Genomic DNA, 24583 nt, shown 5'->3' on the forward strand with positions numbered 1-24583 from the left:
AAAACAAAAAAACCCAAGCTCTTTGCTTCTTGCCAGTGAAATCTCTGGAGTATCACTGCATTGTATAAGCAAGATACATAGGGAATGTAAGGTGAAAAAAGGAGGCTACCTCTACTGAGTCAGGTGCAGTGGAACAGGGAAATGATAGGGGATAGATGAAGCCATCTGATACATTCTACCATGATAAGCAGACAAGCACAAAAAGACCATGAAAGTGGGTGGTTAATATGTACAGCCAAGGTGATGGGAAATAGCTTGGAGTCTGCAGGGGACTACAGCTACATACGACTAGGGGTTGGAGGAGGAGAGAATGACAAGAACTGAAGTTTGAGTTACAGATGAAGGTTTATGTGCCATCCTGAGGAGTTTGGACTTACAAAGCAGGGAGCTTTTCCAAGGTTTAAACAGTAGGGCATTTAATTTGCCTTTTAAAAAACAACAACAAAAACCCAAATCTCTGTCAGTTGTCAGTTGGGGTACTGATTGGGGTAGGGAAGCTGAGTGGAGAGCATAGCAGTAGAGTCTGTAATGAGGAGAATATGACAAATGGGCCACTGGAGACTCGAGGGGATGTGAACAAAGGAAGCAGAAGTAAGGGACAAGTCAAGTCAGTCAAGGAAGGAGGTGACTGGGGCTGAGAGATGACTGTGAAGAGAGTGAGAGCCCAGAATGAGTCCTGTGTTAGTAGCTTAGAAGTCACCAGGTAGAACAGGAATGAGTAAGAGGAGCAGGTTTGTGGGATTGGGATGGAGGCTCCTTTCAGCTGATATCGTACCAATACCAGTGTAGGATATGGGCCTCGACTCAACTGTAAGATGTAAATAATCGAATGTACTTCCATCAAAATCATATTCATGAAAGTAAGTGAATGGGGGTAGTGCTCAATTCTTTTATTATTTGTTTGTTTATATCACCACAAATAGTAGCTGAAGAATAGTGTTTATCCTCTCATTTTTCTGAAATACTTTTAATTTTCCCCTTCCTAGGCACGACAACACATTGAAGTGAGCACCACTGGCTGGGTTGGAAGAGTAAGTGTTTAAAGTTATATGGAGTTTATGTAACATGGATTAGACGCTTAGTACTGCGCAATGTGTCGATGGTCACATTTAGGGCCCTATGATAGTGGTTGCTAACAAAAACATTGTTAACCTTTTTCTCAAAATATTTAAAGGTTACCTGTAGAGGTGTCCTTTAATGGAGAATATGTAACATCTTTAGTTGGAAAGTTTAAGGGACAGTGAAAAATCAAAAGACAAATAATAAAACAAAACACAGTCTAGGAAAATTATAGTTCTTAGTAAGTTAAAAAGCAACCTTTCCTGAAAGGCATCCAAGAAACTGAATGTGCTCATTGACCTCATATTTGAAGTTATGTGCTTTAGTAGCAGAAAACACAGCTTCCACCCACAGGCTGTACAAATGCCTGAGGAGATGTGATCACATCCAGCAGAAAATCCGTGGCAAACACATAACACTGGCTATGCCACTGCCTTTGGAAAACACTACACTCCTGTGGGTTCACACTTTTCCAGGCACCCAGAGGCAGAACTGTATCCAAGAAGGCGCAGTGACCCTTAGAGATTTCTCCTGCGTTCCCTTCCTGTTGCGTTACACATTGGGCAAAATAACTAATCATGTTGCTACGAGACCATGGAAAGAATCAAGTCCAGTGAAGGAATTCCAGCCATCACCGCACACAGTGTGTAAAAGAGGAAGCATACATCTCACCTAATCCTTATGACAATTTTTACTAAGCTCCCTTTAAGGCAGCGGGGGTGGGGAACATGGCACAAAGAAATACAGGGATTTATGTAACTCTTGAGTCACAGAAGTGAGGGGCCCTTGGTCCAAGAACACAACCCCTTCCAGCTGGGCTCAGGGCGACGATAGCATTTACACGTCCTTTTTCTTTAGGCATTGATTGGGCAGAGGGGAGAGGTTTGCCAACATGAAAAGTGGTTTCCTCCATGGCAAGAGACATGCTACACTTCCTCACGACTCTCTGAAAAAAATATGTTTTTTCCTCTCTGTATTTAACCAGACAGATGCCACTTTTCACACATTTCTAGTAGGCACAACTCCATCCAGGGGAAACAGGGAAATGTATTAAAAAGATAAGGCTGTGAACACAGGTCTAGAGAGGGGAATGTGTTTCAGAGCTCTGTAATGAGAACACCAAGTGTACTGCACGCCTCAGCTTGCTCCATAAATGAATTCGCTTTGAATCACTAAATAGAAGAGGGAAGCATTTTCCTTCTTTCCCAAAATGGGAGCTTGATGAGAGAGGAAACATCGAGGGCGAAGTGAACCAACAATTTTAAAAGACCATCTCCTACCTGCTCTCAGATGTAGCAAGGAAGTCGGAATCATAAAGCGACATATTTCTTTCAGGCTGGGAAGAAGCACCGTTCTGCTTAAACAACAGAATCTTCTGAGCACTCTCTCTCACTGAACTGTATAAAGTAGAGATTTTGTTCTCTGTTTCTTTACAACTATATTTTTTTTTATGAATTGCTGGGCGTATTTGTATGTTTAGCAAAGGCAAGAGGCTTATGATAAAATTATGGCTCTGTGGATATCTCAGTTTGAAAGATATGACAGATATTCCTTGCAGGAATGTCCAGAAACAGCCTAAAGTTCTTAATAAAAGAAATTAATATAAAGAAAACACCCTCCCAGAAATTAAAAATCCATTCTCCCACCCATATTACAAAATACCTCTAAGCTAAAAAAAAATTTTTTTTAAAAAGTAGTGTGTTTTCATTACACATAGGGAATTCACATAGGAGTCACTGGGTTCCCCTCTAAAATGAGAAAATGTCCAGAAATTACAGCAGTGACCTCTCCCTCCTGAGTGTCCTGTGGGAGCCTCTTTATGTGTATTTCATGTTTACTAGCAGAAAAATCCTGTTGAGTTAGATTTCTCCCCACTTTCCTTTTTAATAGAAAGAACATTTTCTTTTTCAAACTCTGTTTAGTTTGGCAAGTAAATAAAGCCTGGGTTTTGGACAGAGTTCATGCTGGTTTGATCCCCTATTGAGCATTTGCCTTTTCACCTCAGATATACTGAATCAGAATCTACATTTTAGCCAATCCCTAGGTGACCTTCGGGTGCAAATTCTGAGTAGGAGAGCTCAGGGTCTAAAAGGAATGAACCAGGTCGAAGCTCTGATGTGGACAGGACCTTCTGAAACTCAAGTTGCTGTAGAGATGAGATTCACTTCATGTTGTATTCTTTGGGTTTTCCATTATTTTCCAGTTTAGGCCTTCCGAACCTCACTTCACATCAGATGGTAATATGTTCTACAAAATCATAAGCAATGAAGAAGGCTACAAACACATCTGCCGTTTCCAAATAGATAATCAAGTAAGTATTTTGGAAAAATTCGTTCAAGTCTCCTTTTGCAGAAACTAACTTGAGTGGAAACCATCCACTATATTTGATCAATGCATATAAATAATTGGACTAATTAAAATTCCTGAGTAGCTTCTGGAGTGGGGTGAGATGAGGTAAAGAGACTCAACAGGGAAACCCAAGATTAGTCCTGATAAAAATAATCTCTTTCTTCACCTAATTTTAATAAGAAAAGCAATCTAATAAATTTCTCTTTCAAAAACCCTGCCAGCACTGTACATTTATTACAAAAGGAGCCTGGGAGGTCATCAGGATCGAAGTGCTTACCAACGAACACCTGTGAGTTTTTGAATAACCGATAGGATATAAATCTTCTTGCCGTAATCATGCCCTCTTCGCCCAGTAGGGAAGAATCTCTCGCAAATAAACAGTAGTCTGTTTGGAATGTGTTCAGTACTTTTTTCTCTTTAACATACGGAAGCCTTAATGATTTTCACATATGCTTCGCAGAGTTGATACCGTGCCACAAGCAGCTCTACCTCTTGCTCTTACCTGCTTTACGTTGTAAGAGCTCCAGCCTCTTTTCCTTGACTAGGAAATGCTGAACTAGCATTTAGGGTCACAGAATTCTTAGAAGTCTTGGGAAAGCTAGTTTGTCCATCTATGTCTCAGCCTTACCATTTGGGAAATGGAAATATTTTGCAGAGGCTTTCTTTCCACTACATTTCATCAATGATAAAAGAGGACTTGGGGCTTTTTTTAGTTCTGTTACAGTTTTCTTGTTTTACAACAGAATGTTGTCACTGACCAGTTACAGGTCTTCTTTTGATCTGGCACATCTCCTGGCAGGAGGAGCAGATTCCTACCATCTAAGAATTTGTATTACGAATCAAGAAAATAATGTAGAAAAGGGGTCCAAATTTCAGATTAGTTTTCCAATCACGTTTGCAGACAAAAGACCCATTTTGAGTTTTTTAATCTGTCATTGTAGTTAACATAGAGATGCCTGCATTCATATGTTTTAATGTCAAGAAAAAGAATACCCACTATAGAGACAATGAAGAAAAGTTCATTCTTTTCGGCTTCTGTCTTGGGGAGGAGGGTGGTAGAGCAAAGGCTGAATGTGAGATAGATATATGCCTTAAAAATATGCCAATGGCTCATGTTTGAATTAAATGACATACATTTAGTTGGTTTTTTAAAAATATATTTGTATAATTAATATATATTTTACTTGTTTTCTTCACAGATACTACATTAGCAATCAATATAATGGAATTCCAGGAGGAAGAAATCTGTATAAGTAAGAGCCCTCTTGTTCTTGACTCTTTTTTAGCTGATGTAAAATTTCTGGGCTCTTATTTCCTTGTCCTAACTAGCATTAAAGTAGTTCCAGTGGCACAGTGCATAATGTGTTGCCCTGCCAGCTGAAACCAGCAGTTAGAATCCAACATCCACGAGAGAAATCTTTATCCACATGAAGATTTATTACATCAGAAACCTGAAGGAGGATTGCTATGAGTCATTATCAACTATACAATAATGGTGGGGGTTTTCCACACTTGGTTTAACTAGGATTAAACTAGAATTGTTCTGCACTTGAATGTTTCTATTCTTTTATACATTAATCTTCAATTCAACAAAAAGGAAAATGTCATATTAGGTGTTTTGTAATATTGCCAAACAGTGGAATGTTTAAGGTTATTACAGATTAATTGTGCAACAAAAAGGAGTTTGGTTTCTTTTTGGTTTTTTTTTAGGTTTTTCACATTCAAAAACAAAAGGCCTTTAAGAGTCGGTTTGGCTTTCTGAAATCTTTTGAAATGATTATGCCATTCTGTTTCTTCCCGTCATTTATTCCTTCATCAAGCACTTAATTTTCTCCATTGGTTTTACAGAGTCCAACTTAATGATCCTACAAAAGTGGAATGCATTACTTGTAAGCTGGTTCCAGAAGAAAGTAAATACTATTCTGTATCATTTAGTAAAGAGGCAAAGTATTATCAGCTGATATACTCAGGTAAGTTTGTACTGACTGGCACATTTACAACCATCTATCTGAAATTGCGTCTTTTTTCCCCTCACTCAGTCTATTGGAAGCAGACCCCTTCCTCCCCCTCACCTTTAATTCATCAATTCTCTTTGTGCTCCCCACCTGATGCTCCTCCTCTCTTGATAGTTTAACCTTCTTTATCTCCATCCGTGTAGTTTCCCTTCCTGTCTCCAGCTTGAGATACATTCTTTCTGCTCAGCCTAATTTTCTCCTCTTCAATTGAGGAGCTTTTGGATTGGATAAGTCTCCATCTCTTAAGTTCCCATTTCCTCAAAAGAGAGGAAGACCTTCAACTGGATGGATTGACACTGCCTTGTAGCAATGGGCTCAAGTATGTCAAAGATTGTGAGGATGGCACAGGATAGGACAGGGTTCAGATCTGTTGTTTATAAGGTCACTATGGGTCGTACTTAAGAACACCTAACAGCAACCATCTTTTAACTCATACCTACAAGTTTAACCACCTTTCCATCCCATTTTAAACAAGAAAATGGCATAGTTTGCTTTAGACTGAAAACAGACACTCCAGAACTAATGTGTAACAGAGATACTTGATCCTTATATGTGCACTTATTATGGTTATTCTTTATTATTTTATGCATTTGCCTGTTTAAGTGAGAATATATATGCAGATAATGTGTTTCACAAACTCTGCCCTATTTTCTGTGGTTAATCCTTTTTTAGCCTAGTGGTAGGAAGCTGCATGGCAATCCCAAAGGCACGTGGGATGAATTCACCAGCTGCTCCATGGGAGAAAAACGGGCAATCTCCTCCCATGAGATTAACTACCTGTGAAAACCCACCAGAGGGTCAGCTGTGGGTCAGTTCTGACTCGATGGTACACAACAAAAACGACAATATTATAAATGAAGAATCCTGGACAAGGAGTTATAGTGACTTACACAAGGCCACAGAGGTAGTAAGAAGTAGAATGGGAACCAGACACCTGGCTTCACTTCCAGAGCCCTCTCTCTTAAGCCCAGTGCTAGAATGATTCTTAAAATGGGAGAAAGAACCTGGATTTTATAAAAACATATGAATTTCAAATTTGAAAACTGTCAAAATGAGACCTCCAAACTAGTCAACTGGAAGTTTTTGTACTGTTGTCCAAAATCACGCACACATAAGTAAACCAAGTATCAAAACCAAGGCTGTGTCTGGCTTTTTACTGTGTCTCTCCCCAAAGGTAAAAGAATGAATATTAACATTTAAATGCATCAAAAAACAAGTAAGTCACAAAATATCTCTTCTGTACCGTTACCTTCATCGCTGCAATCACCACAGTTGGGATAGTGAAGATATATGCTTGTGAGAAAAACACTTTCGCATGCCAGGAAAGAATTGCTTGTCCAAACTAACCACCGTGCAGGTGTGGGTGCAGATGGGCAGCCAGAGGGAAACCCGCCCCCTTCCTAGGGGTGGAGGGCAACAGAGCTCCACCCTAAGGGGGCGGGGCCAGAGAGAGCTCAGGGCGGAGAAAACCAGAACATAGGTATCAGCTGTCAGAACAGGTAGTCAGGGGCCCAGGTGATTGTGATCCAAATACTTCCAATCCATTCCCGAACCTGTAGAGTCTTAACCGTGAATTGCAATTATTTTAAGCAAAGGACGAAAAAAAAAATTACAGGGATAATCAGCCAACATTGAGCCCCTTATGATATTTATATTATGATAGCCCACTATGATATTTATTATGTGCTCTGACAAAGTAGAGTGGTAACAAATTCTATTTTTGAAACGTAATGCATGCCATCTTTCTTCTTTTGAAAAAATATTCAAAACATCTTTTTCTCTGATTATCTTAACAGGTCCTGATCTACCACGCTATACTCTGCATCGCAGTAGCACTGATGAAGGTATTTGTATCATATTTCTCCCTTCATTTGCTTTTAAAAACCTGTCTGAATAGAACCAGTAGAATATTTGCACAGTGTGATTTCCTTTGGCTTTTGAATCTCTTAATCATGCTTTGAACACGGGACTTGTGACCTGAAATATACATCGTCTAAATGACTCCTAATTGTTTATTACTGCATTACATAATCAAAATTCTTCACATTGTGACAAATCTCTGCTGTCTCCTGTATTTAAATAGAACTGAGAGTCTTGGAAGACAACTCAGCTTTGAGGAACATGCTGGAGGATGTGCAGATGCCCTCAAAAGAACTGGGTACCCTTGTTTTGAATGGGATAAGTAAGTGAAAAGATAATTAATTTCCCCTGGTATAGTTTTTCTTATAAAAACACCAATAAAATACATCCAAATATGATCACTTCATCAGAAAATTTTCACTTTTATACTATGTAAAAATCTAGTTTAGGAAGTTTCCATGAAATAAATGTACTGTCACAAGAATTATTAATTTTGCATGCTTTGGTCTTAAAATAGAATAACATCCTAGGCAAAAATGTTTCAAGACAAAAGGTATTTGGAGAAAACACATTATTGCTAATGCAGTTGTAACATATTAGTAACTTTTCTATTGTTAAATATTAATCGTGCTTTTAACTTTATGATATCCTAATACAATTTCAATCTAAAAAGACTGAAAATCTGTGAAATGACAGTATGAAAAATTTAGGGTTAGCTATAAAATATTTATACTGCAGTCTCAGGAAAGAAATCTTAATTTCTTTCTAAAAACACTCTCCCTGTAATATAGCTAGTTCATGGCTTTTTGTCTTATAATGGATTCTATTTGGCAATCTCTAAAAACAATGAATTTACTTGAGTGAAATAATTGATCAGTCTTTTGGTCTTTCTCTCATATTAGGAGTAACAATTTATGGGTGGAGAATCTATCAGGAATCAATATATTTTAAAAAACTGGGCTTAGTACACTTTAAATTTAGGATAAAAGCAAGAAATACTCAGGAAATGACAGGAAAAACACCTGGAAAGTGCACAGTAATTCTCAAGAATAGCTTAGAAATCAATGTGCATATGAATGGTCTAGGACCTTGTTAACATGCACATTTGGATTCCCCGCAGACGAGAGAGGCCCAGGGGTGTGCATTTGTAATGGACTTCCAGTTGGCATCAGTGCTGCTGGCTGTTGACCCACACTTAAAGCGAGCTCAGACTGTCTGGTGCTGACAGTGTTGAAAGCTGAGATGTAATATTTAATTTCTCTTGGGACACTATGGGGAGCCCCTGAAGACTTCAGGGTCAGGAGAGCACCATGATTAGGTAGACAATTCTGTGGGGAATGTGGAATGGGGGTGCTAGGTGGGGGAGAATCTTGTTGACAGGGAGGTTGTAATAATTCAAACTGGAAAAGAAGACTTGAAGAAGGATAGAAGAGAAAGAGCAAGAGAAGAAGGATTAAGTGAGGAAACAATTCCAAAGAAAAGGTAGAACTAAAAAATCTTCAACTCTAGTGCCAAATTAAATAAGAAAAACAGAAAAATCAAGTGGGAAGCATCCCACACTCTTTATAAATATTCGTGTTCAACTGATAGTTTGGCATTCTATTAAAATTATAGTGGAAATAGAGTTTCTGGTGTTTTTAGAGTTGGAATCGACTAGATGGTGATGGGCTATAAACGCACTTAATCAGAAAGTATAAAAATAATTTGCAAAATACAAACTGAAGAGAATTCTATTATATAAAGATTCTACTCTGAAACTTTTCTTTTTTCCTCAACTAAATAATTATAGCAAACAGAAAACAAAATATAAAACAGATATATGGAAGTAACAGCTCCAGAGCTTAGAATGTCCTTCCCCCTTGCCAGTAAAATCTACTGAATTTAGAAGTAACCTTATTAAAATAGGCAACAACTCTTTTTTTTTTAAAAGAAGTACAAGATGAATTAGCCTAAATTGAAATCTAATTTTGGGAGAAACAGAAACTGATCTGATATTTAGGAACAAATTTTATTTAACTGATGTCAAAACCAAGCACAGTGGAATGAAATAGATGAGCAGAAGGTCATATAGAATATTTGCTAGCATTTACTCTATGTATACCTGATTTTATTCTGTAAACATAGCTAAAAATGGGAGCTCAATACTGCAGTCTGGGATGGCAATAGGATAGAAAAGAATGTTATTAAATCAGAATTTTAAAATAGAGTTGGGGCCAACTAAAAAGCCTAAACAGCTTCAAGAAAATTCAAGAAGAGGAAAACATTTTGGAGGAAAACTTAGAACATAAGTCATAAACAAAACTAGATAAGAAGAGCCAAAGAGCAGAATTTTAAAAACAAAATATCAGGAATTCTAAGATGCACTTTTCTTTTACGAGGCACCTATGCATTAAATAGATACATTAGAAGTGAATATTGTTTCAGTATTAACTACTATTTTCCTGTAGAAGAGGTTGTTTTCATAGTTTAAAAGCATACAAGCTTATTTCCTTTTTCTAATCTTCTTTAGTAAACTGTCTAGATGTGATTTAATCACTGACAAAAGAGAAGGAAGGAAATCTTGTGCTGAATATTGTTCATAACTCTACTAATTAACCTTTTCTATTTTTTTTTAGAGTTTTGGTATCAGATGATCTTGCCTCCTCATTTTCATAGATCTAAGAAATATCCTTTACTTTTAGATGTGTAAGTATTCAACAGAAGGGAATGATTTAGAAGTTAACCATCATATATATATATATATATATATATATATATATATATTTTAACCCAGTGCAGTTTCCTAAAAGTAGAGCCAAAAATGCATCCTTTCTCTCTTCCTGAGTCATTGTAAAGCCATTTTATCATTTTCTCCTTCCCCTTTGCTCTCAAAGCTCCAGCGTCTCAAACCGGAAAAGTGGTTTCTTCCATTTTCCTAGAGACAAGGCAGACACACCTTTTCTGTCATCACGCCATATGAATTTTATTTTCTGAAACTCTTAAGGCAGTTATCAAAGAAATGATACTCTTTTATGCTGCAAAGAACCTCTTAATTATTTTGTGCATATGTTTTAGAATGAATTTTTTTACTCTCCAAATGTGCCCAAACATTTCCCACCTCTTCTTTCAGCTCCTCGAATACCACTGCCTGGTGTTACCCAATCCTTTTCTGTGGAGTTCTGACATCACAGGCATTGAAACAGTTCACGAGAACACATGAACTTTACAATATAGCAACTTTGTAAAAATATTGTTTTAATAATTAGTAAGACTGTATTTTAATTTAATCGTCTAAAAAATTAACTGGCCTCACTCATAAGGCCACAATGCCACTTCCTGTCCTAGTCGGCTTCATTTCCTTTATCAAAACAAAATAAAACTAACAAGTGTTCTGGGTAACTGCCCTGTGCCAGATGTTTAGCATAACTCATTTCATCTCATTCACATAACAAACCTGTTGGTGGGTTTTACAGAACTTATTTTTAAAGAGAAACGGAAGCTCGAGACACCACTTTTCTGTTGTTAGCAAAAGACACAGATGCTAGCATCACATACAACCTTGCTCCACAATGATTACTATTCCATGAAAGTGAAGCGTAAAATGTTGACGAATCATAAATACGGGTATTTCAAACCTCCTAATGAGTGACATGATTTTCTTTAAGATAACACACCTGATATTGACTACAGAGATGCTAATTTGCTTTTTAGACTCAATTTAAAAAAAAATCCCTATGATAAATGTAATATTTTTGCCCTTCCTAACTTCCCAAATCAATTTCATGGTTGTTGAGTTATTCCAATATAAAGTGGCCCTGTGGGACACAGTTGGGAGCTCTGGTAGCCTAATGGGTAAGGAGTTTTGCTTCTAATCCAAAGGTGGGCAGTTCAAATCCTCTAGCTGTTCTATGAAAGAAAGATAGCCAATATCCTCCCCTGTGATTTACAGCCTCTGAAAACCTCCTAGATTGTCAGCAACGAATTAGTTGATTCCAACTCAAAGGCAGTGAGTGAGGAATAGGACAGGACAGAACTGTTCCGTAGGGTTACTGAGTTTATAAATTTTTATGAGAACAGATTACCTTCTCCTTCTCCCATGGGACATGACTGGTGGGTTCAAACCACTAGCCTTTTGGTTAGTAGTGCTATGTTTAACACACTGTGCTATTACAGCTCCTTACCTGACTTCCTACTTAGTAATTCTTAGACCTTCTCTTGGTTATGAAAATATATACATATACATCATTTTAAGAAAACTTAAGTGTCCACTTCTGTTCAATGATTTTTCATCTTCCTCTTTTTAAAAACATAGATTTTTATTGTTGAGACGACACATCAAAAAATATATGCGAATTAAATTATTTTCTTATGTATAATTCAGTGTCATCCATTACATTCTTTTGCGTTGTAACCGTGTTCACCCTCATTTTCTGAGTTGCTCTTCCATTAACATAAGTACATTGCCCTCTAAGAATGCTCATATCTTCTGAAATGCTGTTGACACTTTGATCCAACACAGTCATTGTGTAACATGAGTTGGAACAACCCATAACTGACCCTCCAGCAGGTTTTCAGAAGCAATAAAGGACATGAATTAGATTGTTTTCTCCTTCAGAGCAGCTGTTACCTTTGGGTTGGCAGTGCAATCCCTTACCACTAAGCCACTAGAGTTCCATAATTCTCTATATGATCTCATAATGAGAATTTTTGACAGTGTAATGCTAACATCAGACATATTTTACTAGTTAGGCTAACTTTTATGTAGCTTTAAGACAACTTCACAAATTTTAAGTATTATCTCAAAGGTATAGTTTCTGTATTTAGCCTTTGATAGCTCTAGGAAATCTGGAGCCCAAGAAAATGTGAAATTATATTCTGCATTTTTCTTCTTTTGGTCAAGAATCTTTAAGGAATCTTTAATCAAATATCTAATAACAGTATTAAGCACTCTCTACTTCTGGTTTCATGACGAAAGAGACAAGTTGCCTTTGCAGCCAACTTGTGACACATTTCATATCTTCCTCCTGTCCCTCATGCTCCTTCTACTTCTGTTGCTCCAGATGTTGTTTTCTTCTGGTTGTTGTTGTTCTGCCATCAAACTCTTTTGACTCATAGCCACTCTATGTATACTAGTTCTGATCTCTGCCTTATCCTGAGCCAGTCTCACTGACTGACTTATGTCCCCCCATTACCCCAGATACTGTGTCAGCCCCTCTTATCTAGGGTCTTCCTTCCTGCATTGTCCCTCCACTTTTCCAAGCATGGTGCCCTTCTCAAAGAACTGGTCCTTTCTGGCCATATGCCCAAAGTATGTGAGACAGAGCTTTAAAATCCTTGCCTACAAGGAGAAATTTGCTTCACCCTTTCCAAGAGAGACTTCTTTGTTCTCTTGGTAGTCCATGGTATGTTCAATACTCTACTCCAGCACCACAACACAAAGGCATCAATTTTTCTCTCATCCTTAGTCATTGTTCAGTTATCTGATGCATAGCAAGTAATTATGAAGACCAGCGTCTGGATCAGTTGCACCTTAGTCCCTAGACTGACCTTATTGCTCTTTAGGATTTTGAAGAGGTCCCTGACAGCAGACCTCCCCAATGAAGCATTAAAAGGAGATAGAAGGGGTATACAGAGTCACTGTATCAAAAATAGTTGGATGACACAGAAGAATTTCATGAAATAACATTATCAAGAGGCAATGGTGATATAGGAGGAAGTTCAAGGTGCTCTGAAAGAACTGGCAAAAAACAAGGCCACAAGAATTGATGGTATATGAATTGACATATTTAAGCAAACAGATGCTTCTTTGGAGATGCTCACCAGGTTGTGCCAAGAAATCTAGAGGACAACTACCTGGCTAACTGACTAGAAGAAATCCATATTTATTCCCATAAAAAGAAAGACCCAACAGAGTGTGGAAATTATCAAACAATATCATTAATCTCACATGCAAGTACAATCCTGCTGAGAATTATCAAAAAATGACCAGAACAGTACATGGACAGAAAGCTAGCAAAATACAAGTTGGGTTTAGAAGAGGCCATGACACTAGAGACATTATTGCCAGTGTCTGAGGGATCTTGGCTGAAAGCAAAGAATACCAGAGGAAAGTCAGTGTTTCATTGACCATGCAGAGGCATTTGATTGTATTGTGGCTGACTCTGAGAAGAACGAGGCTCCTAGAATACTTTCTTGTGCTCGTGTGAAACCTGTACGTAGACCAGGAAGCAGTCCTCAGAATAGAGCAAGGAAACTGCCTGGCTCAAAATCAAGAAGGGAGTATGTCAGGGATACATCCTGCCTCTTTATCTTTTCAATCTGTATGCAGAAAAGATCATTCGAGAGGTTGGGGGGAATGTGAAGTTAGGATTAGAGGGAGACTGATCGATACGCAGATGACACAACCTTGCTTACTGAAACCAAGGACATGAAGCACTTGCTGCCTAAGGTCAAGGACTAGAGTCTTTAATATGGATTGAAGCTCAACATCAAGAAGACAAGGATTCTCATCCCTGGGCCAACTGGCAGCACCATAATAGATGGAGAAGAGATTGAGGTTGTTAGCAATTACAACTTACTCGGCTCCACAATCAACACTTTTAGCACCAGCAGTGAGGAAATAAAAAACATTGTTCTAGTAATAGAAACAAATTGTTGTGCCTTAGATGGCTATTTGTAAACTTTTGAGATCCAAGGCACTATGCATTGAAACAGAAGATACAACAGAAGCATTAAACATGTTATTGGTATTGTTGATAGTTATTATATGGCACTGAGTCAAAAGTGAGTTATAGCTGATCCTCCACTGGGCTTTCAGGGGTTGTAAATGGCACAGGAGGTGATTGTCTACCTTTCTTCTCTAGAGCAACAGCTAGTGGATTTGAATTGTGTGCCTTTGAGTTGGTAGCATAACTCCTTACTACTAATCCATTTGAATGTCTCATGAAACTGACCCTAAACCTTCAAACCAAGGAATCAAATCCCTTGAAGTGTTTGGTTGGACATAAGTAGCCTCATCAGCGACTCATGATTGTGACTCCTCTTCCTCTGTTTAGAGGTTTAAATTTTCACTTTAATTACCGAAAGTAATTTAATTTCATTTTGAGGATTAGCTATTTGAAACAGAAATTTTAAGTTATAGCACTTGTTTCTATTGTGTCCATTCCATGGGCAATCTCCTCCTGTGTGATAAACCACCTCTGAAAACCTACTGGAGGGACACCTATGGGTCGGTTCTAACTCTGTAGTACACAGCACAACAGTGAGTGCAATAAGCCCAGAGTTTGTGAGACAAAGCTTTGCCATCCTTGCCGTGAAGGAGTACTCTGGCCTACTTCTTGGAAATGGACATCATGCTTGAAATGGTGGAGGGTCAGCAAAAGAGAGAAGGACCTCAACAAACGGATTGACACAATGACTGCAGCAAGGGGTTTCAGTGTGTCGGAGATGATAAGGATGGCATAGGATAGGACAGGTTCAAATCTGTTGTTCATAGGGTCCCTAGGGATTGTACTTTACTCTTTTGTTCAGCACTTAACAACAACAGTGTGTGTACTGTTGTGCTGGACATTGTAGGAAATGGAAAACATAATACAGCAGTCAGAGTCTCAAAGAAGTAAAAACCTAAGAAATAAACTGCAGTCTGGAAGTTTTTATTAACTGAGATGTAGAGATAATATTCAAGGCTGCATATATTGTCGTCAACATTATCATCATAATGATTTCACTCTCCAAACTATTAGAGAATTAATTTCATTGGCTTCTAAAATGTATGATACTTAGAAAATGTCTGCCAGTGATAAGAATCTTCAAAGAGAAAAGCTTGGGCTTATTTAAAAGAAGGGAACTCCGATGGCCTGGTGGGTACAGAGTTCTGCCGGCAACCCAGAAGCAGGTAGTTCAAGTCCACCATCTGGTATGTGGGAGAAAGAGAGGCAATCCCTCCTGTTTGATTCACAGCCTCTAAAAAGTCACTATGAGTTAGCTATGAGTTAATTCTGATTCAATGACAATGAGTTTGGGTTTTAGTTGAAGGAACCACACAGCCATTAGAGCTGAGATACTGTTATGGATTGAATTGTGGTGTCTTTTCCCTCCTACCCCAATGTGTTACAAATCCTGATTTTCATTGTAATTCTTCCTGAGGATGCATTGTCTTTGTTATGTTAATGAATAGGATTAATCCAATGCCTTTTGTTATGTCAATCAATACAGTCTCTCTTAAATAAAAGATATTAAAGCAGAGAGAAGAGAGATGCTATCCTGCCTGGAGATTGCTAGGGAGCCAAGCTCAGAGAAGACAAGGACTTAACTCCTCAGCTGACTGAGAAAGCGTTCTCTGAGGGCCAGAACCCTGAATTCAGACTTCTAGGCTCATAATTTGTAAGAAAATAAATTTTTGTTTGTTAAAGCCACCCACATGTGACATTTCTGAAATAGCAGCACTAGACAATTAAGATAATTGCCAAGTTTTAAAGGATCCATTCTGAACACCCTGGTGGCTGGCACAATTTCAGGTTCATGATCAGAAAAGAGAAATGAAAATATTCTTCATTTGATGGAAAACCATGAGCTAATGATTTGAAATCTTTCACAGATATGCAGGCCCCTGTAGCCAAAAAGCAGATGCTGCCTTCAGACTCAACTGGGCTACTTACCTTGCAAGCACAGAAAATATTATAGTAGCTAGCTTTGATGGCAGAGGAAGTGGTTACCAAGGAGATAAGATCATGCATGCAATATACAGAAGACTGGGAACATTTGAAGTTGAAGATCAAATTGAAGCAGCCAGGTGAGTAAGTGGAAGATTCAAATTCAAAGGTCGTCTGATTTTTTTTTTTTAACCAGTTCATATTTTCATATTATTAATTGTAAAGAATATTGATTGTTTTGGTTAAATCTATAGCCTTTCATCTTTAGATTATATTTTTAGTGAAGGTTATCACATTTAGATAAAAATATATATTATTATGGATTTATACAAGTGTTCTTTTTAAAAAAGCATTTTCCAAATTCCTCTCTGTGTGAGTCGAGAAAGATAGTTGATATATGCTACCATCACACAGAAACAGACTCCAAATTCATCAAACATATGTGGACACACTGAAGTTAAATGTACCGCTGAGTAAACATCTAACCAACAAGACAAATCCATTCTGTTGCAAGGATAAGTGAGGAGTGACTGTGGTGGAGTCCAAGAAGTGGCTTAAACAGTTTGGGTGAGAAAATTATAGAACACAATCATCACAAGTTACAATTATAAAGACTTGGTTGAGTAGGAATCACATCTGATCCTCTATTTTCCAATTAAGGGACTATTCATAAATGTGATCTATCTTAAGAAAGATTTTAATTGTTAATGAAGGGTTTCATGTAATGAGCACATAATGAGGGAAGTATTTTAATTGCCTTGTTGTTGAAACCACCCAGCAGCTCTTTGGAGGTGGGTATCCATATCCCCACATTTCAGGTAAAGAAATGGAGGCTTTCCAGGTAGGTAACTTGCAAATTAGACAGAATTTAGATGGAATGCTTAAATCCTATTGCATTCAGCAAGTAAATGGGAAATTTACACTTTTGAGTTTCATTAACCAATGTAGAGATATATGGGAAAGCATAATAAGTGGGGTGGTTAAAGATAATGTTAAACAAATAACTAAGAAATTCAGAAAGATTAATAAGTAATTAATGGGTTAACAAGACACCTTTGAGAAAATGAATAACCAAAGAGAAGATGACAGACTATTTTTAAGTATCCCTGAGTGGATTAAGGTCTCTCATACATAAATAATGATCTATTTTTTTTAACAGTTAAAAAAGAGACAGTTTAGAAAGCAGGCAAATTAGTTTAAGGGTAAGACTGTGATATTATAAAAATGAGTTTTTACCCATACAGACTGGTTCTGAGAAATAGGACATAGTTTACAGGGCCACTCAAATATAATCAATGCAACTCCTAAAATTACAGAACTGAGTATCATGAAAATACAATTCCAGTTTAAAAATATAATGAGATGTGGTGTATTCTTATAATGGAATGCTATTCCAGCAACAAAGAAAGAACTCTACATAATAACATACTGAATCTTATGAGCAGACTGTTTAATGAAAGAAATTGGACTAAAAAAACCATACATTTTGCATAATTCAGTTTATTTGTTTAAAGTCCAAAACCAGGTAATATCATCTAATCAGAATGATTAGTGATTACTTGTACACACACATACAGAGTCAGGTACAACTTTTATGGACTCCAATAAAAGAAAACATTTCTTTTGGTTATTTTACAAATGAGAATGTGGTTGGGAAGTTTCTGGGATTACCTGCAGTGCGCACCATCTTGATACAAGTTTAGGTTTCCAGGATATCTGCACTTTATAAAGATGTGTCAAGTTTACACTTAAGATCTCATATAGTTTTCATGGTTTTCATAGCTTTCTTTAATTTTTTAGAAGTTTGCATTGAAAGGATCAGTAGAAAAGTACTTATTTAACATTTTCTCATAATATAGCTTCACTCAGAGCAGCCGAAAAGATATATTATCAATTAATAACACAAATATTTTCCACTTGGCTGGTGCAAGAATCCCCTTCTTCCCCTTCTCTACTATGAAGGCACATTTGCTAGATTTACAACAACAACAACAACAACAAATCCCTTAGGGTTTTTCAACCATTTTTACATGTACAATTAAGTGAGCAAAGTGCCTTTTGATGTAAGGTTGCAATAGGTGTACAGAAACATTTTACTTATTTTTTTTTTAAATAGAGATTGCACTCAGAGCACAGTTTAGTTAATCCATAATCCCTCAAAGTAAAATTGTTTTCTGTTTAGTGATGCGGAGGTATCTAATCAACACTTAGCATAGAAGAGATTTATTTAGAGAATAGTGTTTAAATTCTCAGGTAGGAGGTCCAGAGCCACACTAAGCCCTACCCAGCTGTTCTCCGTGCCCCTGTATTTCTCCACTGCAGGGGCAGACTCTCTTGAACTGAAAACATCTGGAGAAATTTAAATTCAATTATGTATAGAAAAGTGCATCTGGGCTGCAAATTTTTATATAAAGCTGTGAAAAAAAACTGCCAGGATTTGTTTTCTGTGAATCACACACACACACACATACACACACACAGACAAAATTATTATGGACTCCAAAAAAAGTAACCGTGTTCATCTGGACCTCAAGTGAAAATGATAGACATTTTAGACATTTGTCTCAGGTGTTGATTTGACTGCTGGCAGTAATTAGTCCTCATTTTTAATAGAATGAAGTAAGAACAAATGGCAGGGTTTCACATTTGTGTAGTAATCTTACTTTTCTATACTCATTCATGGACTTCTTCCATGTGTTTTAGGCAATTTTCAAAAATGGAATTTGTGGATGACAAGCGGATTGCAATTTGGGGCTGGGTGAGTAGCTTGTTTGGCTGGTGAATCTGTATGTGTTCCTTAGAGGATATAACCCAGAGCAGGATATGTTATCTTTTGTATGTAAACATTCAGAGATGAAAATTGTGTGCATCATGTTTTAAAACTAAGAAGTTCCAGATAAAATGTCTGAGATCCCTGAGAAATGGTCTGCTAGACTCTCTACTGCACTAGGCTTATGTCTTTGTTTATTGTGATGTGAAGGGAGGGATGAAGGAAAGGAGGGGAATGTCTCTCAGAAGTCTTAGCTGGTAAAGTGGGAAAATATTTAGTGTTGATTTTTTTCATTTAATAGACACTACCCAGTTATGAAAGCCAGCAACTTTTTCATTCATTTTCCCCTTTATCTACTCTTAAAATGGATCCGGAATTTGAAGTATAGGCTTTCGACTGCCCAGTTAATGCCAATTTAAACCTGGTCTTTTATGCTTTCTGTCTCTAAAGTGGTACAGCAAATAAGATGTGAGAAGTTTAGAAACGATGAGTTGCTTACTACATGTCTGTTACCAAAATGACGGTTTCTGTTCCTTAGTCATATGGAGGGTATGTAACCTCGATGGTCCTGGGATCTGGAAGTGGCGTCTTCAAGTGTGGAATAGCTGTGGCACCTGTGTCACGCTGGGAGTACTATGGTATGTAATCACAACCGAAGTGCAAAGAGACACGAGGTACTGACCTCAAAATTTCAGTGATGAAACCCTTTCCTTTTGAACCTCAGTGTTTTCACAATCAGCTGATTCATCTCAGAAACACATTGTTGTTGTTAGGTGCTGTCAAGTTGAGTATGCCTCATAACCACCCTATGAACAAAAGAACTGAATCTTGTTCTTTATTGTGCTATCCTCACTTTCTGACACATAACAGCCCATTGTGGCAGTCACCATCTTAATCCACCTGGTCGAGGGTCTTCACCGACCCTTCACCCTTTCTAGCATCATGTCACTCTCGAAGGAATAGCCCCTCTTAGCAACATGCCTGAAGTATATGTAAGGGTAAACCTCATCATCCTTGTCTCCAAAGAGCACTCTGGCTGCATCCTGTCAAAGATATATTTGTTTGTTCTTTTGGAAGTCCATGGGATGTTCAATGCTCTTCTCTAACACCGCAGCTCAGAGGTGTCAATTATTTTTCTATCATCCTTATCCATTGTCCAGCTCTCAGATGCAAAGCAAGTGATAGGAAAGACCATGGCCTGCATCAGATGCATCGTAGTCCTCAAACTAACATCATTACTCCTCAATAATTTGGAGAGGTCCCTAATTGCAGATTTTCTCAGTGCAATGTGTCTCCTTATTTCCTGACTGCTGATACTGAGAGTGTTAATTTTGGATCCAAGTAGGATGAAGTTGTTGACAGTTTCAGTCTCTTCTCTATCCATCATGATGGTACCTATCGGTCGAGTGGTAAGAATCTGTTTTCTTGACATCGAGATGCAATTTATACCAAAGGCTGTATTCCTTGATCATCTTCAACACGTGTTTCAAGTCCTCCTCACTTTCAGCAAGCAAGGTTGTATGACCTATATAACACAGGTTATTGACGTGTCTCCCTTCAATCCTGATGCCACACTCCTCTTCATGGAGTCCAGCCTCTTGAAAAATTTTCTCAGCATACTGATTAAATAGGTATGAAGAGAGAATATAACCCCATTGCATTCCCTTCCTAATTTTAAACCTCACAATGTACCCTGTGCTCTGTTCGCACAACATCCTCTTTTCCCAGGTATAGGTTTTGCATGAGCACAGTGTCAGCCACTGCTTGTTATGATCAACACAGTCAAACACCTTTGCATAGTCAATAAAGCACAAATAGATATTCCTCTGATACTCTCTACGTATGCAGGTTCAAATGGAGGCTGAAGAAAGATACAATAAGTTCACAGAAACCAAGATATGATCTTGAATCAATTCCATCTGAATTTCAAGATTATTTTGGGAAGAGGTTTGAGGCAATGAACACCAATCATCAAAGACCGGATGAGTTGTGGGATGATATCAAGGATATCATCCATGAAGAAATCAAAAGTCATTACAAAAACAGAGGTGAAAGAAAAAATAAAAATGGATGGATGAGAAGAGACTCTAAAAATTGCATGGGAATGTCGAGTAGCCAAAACAAAAGGAAAATATGCTGAAGTAAAAGAGCTGAACAAAAGATTTAAAAAGGCAGTTTGGGAGGGGACAAAGCAAAGTATTATAATAGAATGTTCAGAGAGCTGGAGTTGGAGAGTAAAAATGGAAGAGTTCACTGCATAGCTCAAACTGAAAAAACTGAAAAACAAATTTAATCCTTAAGTTGCAATATTGAAAGATAATATGGCAATAATATAGTGAAGGACCCAGAAAGCATCAAAAGAAGATGGGGGGAATGTACAGAAACAATGAACCAGAAAGAACTTATTGACACTGAAAAATTTCAGGAAGTACCATGTGAACACAAGGCAATGATAATGAAGGAGAAAGTGGAAGCTGTGTTGAAGGCATTAGCAAAAAAATAAGGCCCCAGGAATCAGTAGGATACCAGTTGACTTGTTTCAATTAGCGGATACAATCTTGGATGTTCTCACCAGTCTGTGCTGGAAAATTTGGTGAACAGCTGTTTGGCCAACAGATTGGAAGAGGTCCATATTTGTTCTCATTTTCAAGAAAAAGAAACAGAATGTGGAAATTATCAAACAATATCACTAATTTCACGTGCAAGCAAAATACTGCTGAAAATAATTAAAAAATGTCTACAATAGTACATAGATATGGAAATGCCAAAAATTAAAGCAGGATTTAGAAGAGGGTGTGGCACCAGGGATATTATTGCTGATGTCAGATGGAAGTACATTATGAGTATCTATAATAGGTCTGCTATTGTAAGAGACTGTCTTGTAAGATAATTATATCCATGAACTACCCTATACATTTAGTTAGCCCACATGCTATATTTTTTACAGAAAAAAAACCCTGTCTTTATTTTATTTTTAATTTTGTCTTTTATATATTATCATAATTTGAGAAAACATGGTAAAGTTTAATTGTAAGTAGAGCTTTGAGTGAAAGGGAGTCCCTGATTGGTGCAAAGGACTCTAACTAAAATATAGAGGCACTCCAAAAGACAGTTCTTAAAATCAATCATACCCTAGTCCTTAAAATCAATCAACCCTAGTTCTATTATGACACACCCTGGGTCACCGTGAGTTTGAATTGACCTGATAATGGCAACTGTGCTTGAAGTATCTTTGTGGTTGAAAAGAAGATTAATAAAATGTTAGCCTATAAGGCATAAAATACATACATAAGACTGTTATTCTCTAGGGGAAGGGATTAGCAGTATAAGATTAAAAAGCTCATTTACGTAGAGTCAGAATTGATTTGTAGTGGATTTTCAGAGGCTTTGAAATGTACAAGAGAATATTGGCTGGTAGCATGACTCCCTACCGTTGTTGTTATGTGCCATAGAGTCGATTATAACTCACAGTGATCCTAGGAAGAGCCAACTGACCCCTACCCCATCCTCTTCATCTCTGACATACTAGAGCGCATTGCTGAGGCCACCCATTTCTTTGGAAGTCGTCTTCTCTTTTGCTGACCCTCTATCTTTCCAAGCATGATGTCCTTTTGCAAGAAATAGCCTTACCTAGCTATATGTCCAAAGGATGAAAGACGAAGCTTCGTTATCGTTGCCTCCAAGGATCACTGTGGCTACACCTTTTCCAAGACATATCTGTTTGTTTTTTGGAAGTCCACGGGATAATCAGTACTCTTCTCCAGCACCACAACTTAAAGGCATCAATTCTTCTGTCATCCTTATTAATTGTCCAGGTCTCTGATGCATAACAGATGATTGAAGAGGCCATGGCTTGAATCAGGCACACCTTAGTCTCTAAACTGATAAATCACATGGGATTTGATTGCCCAACTTTCTCCTGTGGAGCAACTGGTATGTTCGAACTGCATACCTTTGTGTTGGCAGGCCAGTTCCTTACCACTAATCCACCAGAGCTCCCTTCTTCCATTGAGGTAGGAAGAAAAAAAGCCAGAGGTGATATAGAAAAGAATTTGTTTCCTATCCCCTTCTAACCTTATCTCAATTCCACATGTAGTAGTTTAAGGATAGAGTCATTGGTAATTTACATACTCATTAAATATCCATTTCCTAAACAGCATGCCTTCGGAAACTATGAACTTTGATAAATGTCGATAGTTTTAGAAAGGCTTCAGGACTTTAGTTCATAGGGTCGCTATGAGTCATGCTCAACTTGAAGGCAATCAACAACAACAATTCTAATTCTGTAAATTCTCTGTTTGTAAAGTCTCTTCCATTCAAAAGAAGCCATTATAAAAAGAAAACAAAGAAATCTAAAAAAACAATGCTATCATTCTGATAAAAAAAAAAAAGGGCATAGTTTATATTTGGTCCATACGTAATGGTTTTTTCATACACTTGTTTGACATTACTCTCTTGGATAGCTTGTTTTTGGAGACCTCTGGTGGTCAATAGTAATAGAAATGGTCTGTGTAAATCAGAAATAAGTAGTGAAAAGACAATCTTATTATTAAATGCATATGAATCAGCTTAAAATATAGGAAACTTTCTAGAGTTCTTATACATGTATAAATTTTAACAATTTTGCTTAAAACTCTCATATATGTATCTAATAGATAGTATTCAAAGTATATTTCTAAAGTTAAGAACTGTGTTATGTTTTTAACTTCTGGATCTTTTTTACATATGTAAATTTGGTTAAGACAAATCAAAAAAGAGGTATTGTGTTCTATGACAAGGAAAATTAAAATCTAAGTCTGTTTGGGGAAATTTTTATTTTGTCTTTAAAGGCCATTTTCTCCCTGTTAAGTTCACAAAGTGTGTATATGTAAATATGTAAATGTTGATGTAAAAAAGATGAATATATTTTGGAGAGCCTATATTGTAAATCTTCAAAAAATCAAAATCATTGCTGTGGAGCTGACCCCTCCGGCAGGTTTTCAGAGGCAATAAATTTCATGGGAGAAGATTTCCCTTATTTCGCCTCAGGAACAGATGGTGTATTCAAACCACCTGCCTTTGGCTTGACAGTGTAACTCTTTGCCCACTAAGCTACTAGAGCTTTCTATTTTAAAGCTCAGTGTCCTCTATATATGTAAAATTACATACAGTCTATATTTATTTTAATCAAAATGATTATTCTCTTTTGGAGGAAAATATTATGATTTTCATAGAAATGACATGAATACATATGGAACAACTAACACTCTGTCAATGTAGTTTTTAATCTACAGTAACAGTCATCTAAATAGAGTCAAAGTGTTGCTTATAGTTGAATTTTAGAAAGAATTTAAAGGATTGATGAAATCAATTTTCAAATCACAGCAATACTAGAGTGAAATTCAAGCCATTGACTTATATTATGATAAAAAAAAGAAGAACCTAAAACAAACTCATTGTCATCGAGTTGGAACCAACTAATAAGTGACCCTCCATTGAGTTTCCGAGGCTGTAACTCAGAAGGGGTGGAGATTGCCCATTTTTCTCCCCCAGCAGCCCTTTCTTCCCCCGACTGCTGGTGGATTCTAGCTGCCAGAGAGCCTTGGCTTTTGTGTTAGCAGCACAACTCCCAACAGACTAAGCCAGTATATTTTTATATTCCCTTATTTAGTGGAGAAATAGCAACTTGGTGGCCTAGTGGTAAGGAGTCGTTCTGTCAACCCAAAGGCATATAGTTCAAATCGACCAGCTATTCCACTGGAGAAAGAAGGACACTCTCCTCTTGTGTGATTTACTGCCTCTGAAAACCCACTGGAGAGTGAGCTATGGGTTTATTCTGCGTCAATGGTATATAATAACAATAATATTAAATATGTTCATGCTGTTCAGCCAGCAGCCAGCCAGGTGGCTCAGTGTTAAGG

General features: G+C 37.4%; 1 protein-coding gene across 1 annotated transcript in view; it reads left to right on the top strand.

Annotated features, from left to right (window-relative positions):
* DPP4 (dipeptidyl-peptidase 4) overlaps positions 1-24583 on the top strand; it is a 118285-nt gene that overhangs the window by 69522 nt on the left and 24180 nt on the right. Inside the window, exons 12-22 of the mRNA XM_006879485.1 lie at positions 987-1031; positions 3263-3370; positions 3630-3697; positions 4608-4661; positions 5257-5378; positions 7220-7267; positions 7507-7605; positions 9899-9968; positions 15859-16053; positions 18617-18671; positions 19222-19321. Coding sequence (XP_006879547.1) covers positions 987-1031; positions 3263-3370; positions 3630-3697; positions 4608-4661; positions 5257-5378; positions 7220-7267; positions 7507-7605; positions 9899-9968; positions 15859-16053; positions 18617-18671; positions 19222-19321 — 964 coding nt within the window. The remainder of the gene's footprint in view (positions 1-986; positions 1032-3262; positions 3371-3629; positions 3698-4607; positions 4662-5256; positions 5379-7219; positions 7268-7506; positions 7606-9898; positions 9969-15858; positions 16054-18616; positions 18672-19221; positions 19322-24583) is intronic.

Source organism: Elephantulus edwardii, unplaced genomic scaffold, assembly GCF_000299155.1.
Source record: "Elephantulus edwardii isolate Elephantulus edwardi_28Jun2011 unplaced genomic scaffold, EleEdw1.0 scaffold00003, whole genome shotgun sequence".
NCBI lineage: Eukaryota > Metazoa > Chordata > Mammalia > Macroscelidea > Macroscelididae > Elephantulus > Elephantulus edwardii.